General features: G+C 31.1%; 1 protein-coding gene across 1 annotated transcript; it reads right to left on the bottom strand.

The window, feature by feature from the left end:
- Positions 1-278: 278 nt before the first annotated feature.
- On the bottom strand, positions 279-9,062 carry LOC116433719 (very long chain fatty acid elongase 7). Its single transcript, XM_031992127.1, has 7 exons — positions 8,942-9,062; positions 7,642-7,690; positions 6,702-6,892; positions 4,556-4,636; positions 4,296-4,458; positions 3,816-3,955; positions 279-443 (listed from the first exon to the last, which is right to left on the bottom strand). The coding sequence occupies exons 1-7, from the start codon at positions 9,005-9,007 to the stop codon at positions 279-281; spliced, it is 855 nt and encodes a 284-aa protein (XP_031847987.1). The 5' UTR covers positions 9,008-9,062.
- Positions 9,063-9,657: the final 595 nt, after the last annotated feature.

The raw sequence follows: 9,657 nt of genomic DNA on the forward strand, positions 1-9,657 counted from the left end.
ATTTTATATTATTTCTTTAGCTCTTTTAAATGATCATTGTTATAAAGTGATGAAATTAATCACTTATTCGCTATTAACATATTTATTCTATTATATTCTGATTGAGGTATTAAGGAAGTTTCAGATACTTCTTTAATTACTTTGAATAAGAGAGTTTTTCTCGTTTTCAATCATTTTCGATAGCATGTTTTAATCCCTCCTTTTCGCACGAAATTCGAGTAAAAATACGATGTTATGGAGAGTTACTTACCTCGATGTTTATAGAATAATTGAGTCTGTTACTGCGTCTTTTTTCTGAGATACGATTTCTTGTAGTAGTCGCAGAACATGTAGAACATAGTAAGTATTTGAGACATGTAGATGTAAGCCACCGGTTTTCGATTTGGCTCGCAGGATGGAAACAAAGTTTGACATGTGTGGCCTATCATAATAACGAATTGGATCTGCAACCACAAAAGAACACATTTACAATGAACGTTGTATTGCTCGTGTTTCAGACAGTTACAATTTCTACAGATATTCTGCGCTTGTGATTTTGTGTTGCTTGCAGTAACTGTTAAAGACTAATTTTAATAACTATTAAATAATCTCTCAGTTTGATTTTTCGAAACATCTTTATAAAAAGTTAATGAAATGAAACAAAATTCTCGAAGATATTTCTTTCCTTGTACTTTCTAAATACATATACTCTTCTAACTTCATTATATTTCGCGAATATACTCAAAGCAACGGAAAACATCCAAGATTGTTCACACAGAACATAGAACTTAAAATATTAGAAAATCAATACATATAATATTGTAATATGATTCAAATTCTCACGATGAAGCAACAACTCTATTTTCTATAAATTACATTACTTTATTACCTATCTTATAAATTACATTAATAACTTCGTAATTACATATAAATTACACGAATATCTTTATAGTCACATATAAATTGCATTAATCGAAACAATTAAATGACATAACCAATTCTTAAAACGTAATATTTAATACTAGGTTTACGGACGTTTATTCTACACTTTATTCCATTGTTCCTAGAAAACTACGTGCTCGTCTATATAGGTCGCGAGAATTGTAGCTTTAATACCAGAGTATTGCAACGCGTATTCACATAGTTGCACGAATCAAAAGCAACTGAAAACGTTACTAAAAAATGTTTAGAAAAATCAATATCCGCCAAATTGACGGGTTCCGTAAATCTAGTGTCAAAGACGTAGCAAAGGTAGAATGTAAGCCAAAAAAAAATATCTGCTTCACAGGAACAATACGAAATGGATGCAACACTCTTCATGCAGGTAGGCTTATTAAGCTCTTTCCTCGTTGTATACGAGACGACATTTTACTCTGCCGTTGTCCTCTTCATCCGGCCATTTCAGTTTGCATAGTGTAAACGTTTTGCTTGAAATTAAATGTCCAAGTAATCCGATAAATCGTCCTGTCGATATTTCGCCAGAACTAAAAGTTCTCTGGAGACGGATTATGTAATTAAAAACCGTGCTGTTGTCGTTCTTCCTGGTTGTATACCTGCACCTCTTTGCCCGATTTCTCCGGCGTCATTTCATTTCGCTGTTGTTTCTCCCAGGATTCAAACCCGAAATCGAATCGCCGCGCCTGCGGACTCCGTCTATAATTTTCCGTCCGGTACTTACGACCTCTTCAGCTTTCGCGGAAACCTGGTTATCGAGTTAGGAAGGACGATTCGCGAATATGACCTAATATTCGCATTCCAGATCGAGTGATGCACACATTTGCTCGACGTTGTGTGTTTCATGTGCACTCCGAAGCATATTGCATCTTTTGCACGGTGATTCGATAACCGAACGTTCAACCGTTCTCTATACAGTTTTCCAGAGTTTACAGCGCAAAAGGAATTATTTGAATGGTATACTTTCGTTTCTGTATTGTTGCACGTGTAGCGTTTATAAATTTCTGGCGAAGGTAAGCCGATGAATTGAAGAAATTACTAGTTTCCATGAAGTCTCGTTAGTTTGTTTTGTAGTGGTTAGACTCTTAAGTTTTTAAACTGTTTTGTTTAGAGTTATGTGGTAAGCTGATAAATTGAGAAAATTACGTTTTAGTAAAATTTACTAAATAGTTTAATAGTCAATTTCATATGAGCTGATTATGGTATGAATACGAACCTTTTTAATTGTGATTAACATAAAGGGCGCTAAGATATATTTTTCCTAATATTTGCAACGTGATTATAAATTATGTCTTGATTAACAGTGTGCTTTAACGTTGCTTAAATGAATGAAGTTATTAATAATGAAATAGTATAGACTTTATAATATGGCGATCATTTTATTATTCTGTAAAATATTAATTGGCCGGCAGATATTTTGAAATTAATATGTCACTTTCCATTTAAATTTTTCTTCTTTGCTGTGTATACCTTATTTAAAATAAACTCTGTCAAATATTACTTTCTAGAACATTGGTTTTCGAAAGTTTATAAATAAAAGTTTACAAGTATATATAGTGCAATAAAAAATTATATTCACTGTCATTTCTGTTTTTTTGATATAAATAGTAGTCAATAAAAACAGATGCGTCATGTGCATATATTACTAACACATTAAATAATATTTATTTTGAACTCTTCTTTAATAATAGAATCTCAATAACTGTTATATTAACAGCGTCATTAACTAAATCACAGCGAGTAACGCGGAATCGTATGTTTGAGTTGAAATGAAAGAACTGTTCCGAAAATCTGATTTATTCTCGTTGTTTCAGGGCACCTCAATAAAAAACATTGTTTCCGTGTACCTTTTGGCATTTATGTTTTACGACTGCATGCGTTTCATCTGCAATTCCTGGCAAGCCAGTGAAAGCATAAAGAACAATTTCGTTGTAGCTGTCAGCTACGTGAAACTTATTGAATGTCTGACCGTTTTTGGGATCAATAAGTTTTTTGGAAAGATTAAGTTATTCATTTTTAAACTGGTGTATCCTACTTTTTCAATTAATAGAAATATTTATGTACAGGATGTTTCGTAAAATAAACAATCAAAATTATCTTCATCATTGGCAATAAAAAGCTATTAAAATTAAAATAATTTATATTTTTAAATTAATTTCCTATAAACACAATAATAACTTTCATTGTGTTGAAAACTACACAGCAGTAAATAACCTAAATAATTGCACAAAAGTTTCTTCTCTCGCTAAAAACGATGAACCATATTATATCTTCTAATATTTTTATATGTAAAAGACTAACGTTCTTTACTTATCGTTTTTAATCATTTCTAAAATTTCTACTGGAACACAGGATCAAACGAAAAATTCACGAAATCGCTTCGTTCCATTTAACGGCAAAACATTGTCATGCTTTTAGTAGCACCTACTTTGTTATCAAAGATCTTTACGTGTCGCACATTTTCCAGCAACGTGTTTATCCGAAAATTATACCATTACAAATATTTCACCGCAGAACAGATTATTGTCATCTCTTGAAAAGTACAGCAATCGCTACCGGTAACTTCGTTTCGTCGAAAAGTCATTCATTGCCCGTTGTTTCTCATCGCAATCCGTTATTGGTCCAGATTAATTTCCTTTAACCGTGTTTCCCGGCCGTAGCGGCCAAACGTCAATAGCAATTCCCTTTCGAAAAATTCGCCGTGCAACGGAATGTAATTTTACGATTACGCGATGCGCGGGCGCGTGTACGGTGAAATGAGCGAATAACGCTCCCAGCACGGCAATTCAGTCAGCGCAACGCACGGCACGACAATATATGCGTTCCGTACTGTACGCGCTGCGCCGGGAGATAGTGAAGTCAGATACAAAATGGAAACGTACCATTTGTAATCCTGTAATGTATTGTTTCCAAGGTGCGATCCTCTTTTGCATTCCTGGGCCCAAGCAAGCAAGGAGATAGTAGGTGTACATAATCACGTGCACTATACAGTTTGGCATAATCGGGAACGTCCACATGCCACCTGAAAATAATGCGATTTTCATTCAGAAAATATTGTCAACTCACGGCTGAAATGAAATTTCGGTGGCCAAGTGAAATTCAAAGAAAGAGATAACAAATTTGTGTGTAGGAAACTTTAATGATGCTTTTAGTTATTTTCTCCTTTTTTCTTTCTATTTTATTTCAAATCTGTTGATCAAATAACTTGACTTCGAATACATTTAAGGAATAACACTAAACAGGGGATGTAAAATTAAAGGATAAATTAAAGGAAAACTAAAACGACATGGAGAAATGGAAATAGTATAATTCTATGGAAATTAAATTTAAACAAAGTTTGTTTATGAAAAATATTGATTTACCTGGCACAAATTTGCACGTTATCCATGAAAGGAGAACGGTAGAAGTGTGATGGTAAATGTGAAGGAAGGTTGCTTGATTGAATTTTTTTCTGAGGATGAAAATTACTGTATCGCCCAGCTCGAAAAGTTTTAATATTAAAAGCCTCCATATCCATCGCGCCATCTGGTAGAAATGACACAAATTGCATTTGTCTGATTCTTAAGTTATAAATTCTATGCGTATAATATATATGTTTCTATCAACTATGTTCACTACTTACGCGATATGATTCAGCATCATGCGAAACAACATGAATTTCACATCCTAAAGAAAATTTCGTGGTAAAGCCAGACGTAAGAAGCTGGAAAGTTTATAATTGTTAGGTAGAATAGTAAATGTAAAAACGATTTTTTGTGGTAAGTATTAAGTTGTGCGAAGTATTAACTTTACTTGATAATATCGAGCAAGACTTATGAAGAAGTTTTCAATCTTAATTGAATAAACAAGAACACTGTTAACGCTTCCACAGTCGAAATAGAAAAGTACTTTTCCGCTTTAAATGTACAAGGTTTCTACTAGAATTTCCTTCTTCTCTAGTGAAATATTAATTACGGTATAATTCTAGAATACAGTGGCTAAAGAAACCGGAAGGCAAACAGTTGAAACGTACATATTTATATCATCAAATGTGTAAAACACTTTAACTATTGCTGAAAGCCGATGATTCAAAATAAGTTCGATTATTTTTGGTTTTCAACAAATTAGGGTTTTCGTAATACAAAATTTCTTAATTGCTTCCATTAATTGGCATCCATAATTTGGCATTATTTAAATTCAATTTATTCATAGAAATTTCATTAATATTTATTTCTTTATGTACCATCAAATTAAATTATATTTAGTAATATAAGTTTTCATTATTCCCAATACATATAATATTTCTGACAGGAAGAAAAATAAAAATGTTATCTGCTTTCAGAATTGAACGTTTAAACGATAACAAAAGTGTAATGATGAAATATTGAGTCAAGAATATTGATATTGTAAAATGTCGTAAATAAACATCGAATACAAAAGAGCTTGAACTTTTCCAAGTGAATTGAATGGAAATACATATAGGTGTTCAAATTTCTATCGAAATAGCAAACCGCATTCAGTAACAGTGGCTACCGTCATTTGTTCACTGTTTAGAATATCTAGGCAAGATAATTTTACAGGTATAGAAATTCCTGATATCGCAATGTTGTTCTGAAATTATCAATTATAAGTCTTAACTTATTATTTAAAACATTGTTAATAAACAAATAATAATTCTAACATCAATATGTTTCGTCATCCTCTTTGTCAGTGTATTAGTTGTGAATGTAAAAGTGCTTTTTTATTAAAACTGTGACTAGTGTGAAAAAATAACCCTTTACTCTTAGAAGTCCAGAAGTACTCGACATATTTTATTATGGAAACTTGGATGCGAAACTTTTCTTGTATTAAAGTAATAGTATGTTAACTTCTTTGGAAGTAAATACGAAATTAGAATCTTTCATATTTCATTTGCTCCTTACACGTCTTTATTTTGTATTATTTTATTCAGTATTTGTTAAAATATTATTTGTCAATATTGTCTTAATTAAAATTCAAATTCATTAGGATTATACCTAAATTTTTTTGATTATTCGAAACATAGATTTTTCGTTTTATAAATAATATTTCTTTCCATTTAGTGACAGAAAATTGTCATGCTTCGTTTAATACAAATTAAATTTTTGAAACATTGTTGAATTCAATCCAAAAGACACTTTTAATAGTCCATGTTTTATAAAATTGTCGAACATAAAAATATGTTGGTAAAAGTAAATATTTTTTTTACTTTTTACTAACTCACTAGCATCCAGTTGTTTGTTTTATTTAATTGTTAACGTTATAAACATTTTACCAAATCGTTCATTAATTTGTTATCAAAATATTTCTGAACAAATATAATTAGTCTAAAAGTTGAAAACATTTTCGAGATTTCAAAGAATCAGGTAATAAAATGATCAACGAAAGTAAATGAGTAAACGACACATAGGACTGAACGTAATTCTCATCATAACTTGTTTGTAAGTATTCACAATCACAACTAAACATTGATTTGTATGGGTAGCTATAAAGACCAACAATTTTACCAGATAATACGTAAAAGAAATAACGATAAATGATAAAAAAAGAAATACCTATCTTGGAAGGATTACATTATTATATGTCCATATATCGAATGCTGGCTCAGCTGAATTTGTTACAAAGTATAAAGAGTGAATGTTCAATTTTAGTTGGCTCGTAATGTGGTAGATAGCTTACAATATCTCTGTCATCCCGAATGTTCTGTACAGAAGTCGAAACTGCTGTCCTTAATAATTAAACCGACATGAAGTTGTCCTTACTATCCTTACCCCATAAAATACGGCAGCGCTTGCGGTCGCCATAAAAATGTTATAAAATATCATGAGCTTGTTCAAGTTGAACGGCTTTCGGTTCTTCATATAAAGTGGACCGAGACGGAGAACAAACGCGAGGTAAAGGGATATAATTCCTAACAATGGAACTGGGCTACCCATTAAAAACCAGTCCGCTACTCGGGGATCTGAAAAAGAAATCGGAGAAAGACAAATAAAACGTTCTATTCAGATAATTATTGTCTCTTTAATTCTCTTATGCATTGCGATGTTTCACTGGTTTTCAATTAATTCTTTATTATTATGACGCTAATATTCATGCGCGCATAGGTTTGAAACTACGCGGAAAATATGCAGAATATACTACCGTACGAAAACATTTGAATAATTACGATATCCGCCGTTTCGGAAAAAAGAAATCAATAACATGTAGGCTAAACGTTCATTGTTCTGCATTGAGTATTCATCGACCAAGTTACAAAACACATTTGTTCACAGTATTTCTATCTTTAATAAGTCTATTAGAAGCTTTCTTCTACTAAATCATCTGATTTTTTAATTATTTTAACAAACAGTAATGGTTTATCCTTTCCTCCTCGGATTCCTAGAATTTTTGCTCTAATAATTAGGAATAAATAAAAATACGGAATAATTATAGATTTTTTCAATAAAAAAATCCAAATTTTTCTTCCTTTGGAAGATAAATTTCAAACTTTTACATTTACATAGAAATTATAGTTGGATTACTGAATCTATTCATGTACAAACAAATCACTAAAATATAAAATTAAAAATATGAAACATGGTCCATATTATTTGTAATACATTTCTTCTTACTTCTTGTACCACATTTCTCATTAATTTTTGATAAAACATTATACAAACACAATAATACCAACTGAAATAAGCTTAATTAATAATTATTAACATCAATTACCTGCTGCATCCTCCATAATGTATCGATACGTTTCCAGGAGTCCCACGTTCTTTAAAGAGTGAAGAAATCATTCGCTGAATTATTTGAATAAATCCATATAAATAATGTTTGTAAGAATAAAAGAGAAAAGTAGATCACAAAGAAAAGGTAATGTAAAAATAAATCAGCTAAGAATTAAAAATTTTTTACTGTCAACGATGTGCAATTCATTAATGTTAATTCTTTCCTTAAACGGTTTGGAAGTCGATTTTGAAAAAGCATTTACGTTCGTAATCACGAAATCATTCATACAATTAACAAATTCTAAAAGATAAAAAATTCTAATAATATCATTCATTTAAACTTTAATGGAACGAAATATATTTCTCAAAGTTTGCTGCTTCATAATTTCCGTCGCAATAAAAAAGTATACACTAATTACAATAATTTTGTTCAAGTAGTATCATAAAAATGTATTTTTTAAATGATTCAAACAAAATCGTCGTATTGTTCTAGATACAAAGTCCAATAAATTCTGAAATCTTATGGTATTCGTTATGAAGTACCTCAAACTGCAAACTTTAAAGAACCTACTGTAAGTAAAGTCGAACAGGCAAACAAACAGATTTTTCGCAGGATGTTTCCACAATCCTTAATATCCATCGTTTCATTTTACTTCGAAGTTCTACAGAATGAAAGTTTGTTTCAGTTCTTCCACTGAAAATCCGTGTTCAACTTAATAATTTGCTAGATTGCTTTGAAAGACGTCGAAGATACTGGACTAATATTGATTCTCTACTAACGTTTGGAATACGAAAAAACTGTTCGTGTCGAAAGGAAACTGTAAATTAAGAACTTTATATCCCATTCCGCAAGGAACAAGAAACTGAAAAAAATATCGGTGAGTGTTGCTACTACTTATAGATGTAATCCTTTGACATTTTTAAATAAAAAAAAATTAATTTTCAATGTACACAATATTTATCAAACACAACATGATATCATTAAAAAGAAGACAGTTTGCGTATCGTGGTTAACATAAGTGGAGAGCAGTTTTCTTTTAAGTACATAAATGATTAACTGAAAATATTATTCTAACACAACAATGAAACGATACTTTAATTGAACGTAAAAGATATGAAATGGAAAACGCTATAATATATCGATTTTCTTCAAGAATTATGCAAAGAAAATAGAAAAATACAGAAAATAGAACTTTTTTCTGATCAGTAAATGCAAAATTGTTTTTTACAAATTGATGTACTTACACTAAAGCGAAAGTAATTATCAAAACGCTGGAAGGAATAAAACAGAAACATACCTGCGACACGTGAATTGGAAGACCTTGTTCATCCTGGCCATCGAATTTACAGATATCGACTGACATTCGGGTTACTGAACGATTTGAATAGTAGCTATCGACGTTAACACCGTCTTTCACGGCAGCAACCTACTGTCTAAGTTCATCTGCAGGGCAAGCACCCCTAGCAGTGACTCGGGGGCAGGAACGTAACACACCAGCATAGTTCCCTGTAAAGGGTTTCTCGCACACCCCATCTTAATACGATAAAGAAAACATGTTCAAGACCTGTACACTAAAGTATTTTATACATTTAGTATAAAATACGACTAATCTTGATGTGACACTGTAAATATAGTTCGAATCAAATTTTACAAAATTAATTATTGTATTATTTTGATTGCCCATCCTCAATTTTTTGTAAAAAGTTTCAGGTGTCTTCAAAGCTTCAGAAAAACAGTTTAATTACGTCTACAGAATTTCTAATAAATTCAGTTTTTTTAAGTAGAACAAGCATGTACATGTTAGGATAGTGACGATTGATGGAATGCAGATCGTTACGTGAAATGGGATGTTTATAAATATTTTATTAAATTGGGATTGACTCAGACTTACTATTTATTCTATTAAATTCTATTCCTTTATTATTTCTAATACAAAATAAAAGTTTTAATCAGTTAAATGCTTTAATAGAAATCACTGTGTGTCATAATGTACATGACCACATTAGTCATAAA

Source organism: Nomia melanderi, chromosome 8 (genome assembly GCF_051020985.1).
Source record: "Nomia melanderi isolate GNS246 chromosome 8, iyNomMela1, whole genome shotgun sequence".
Taxonomy (NCBI): Eukaryota; Metazoa; Arthropoda; class Insecta; order Hymenoptera; family Halictidae; genus Nomia; species Nomia melanderi.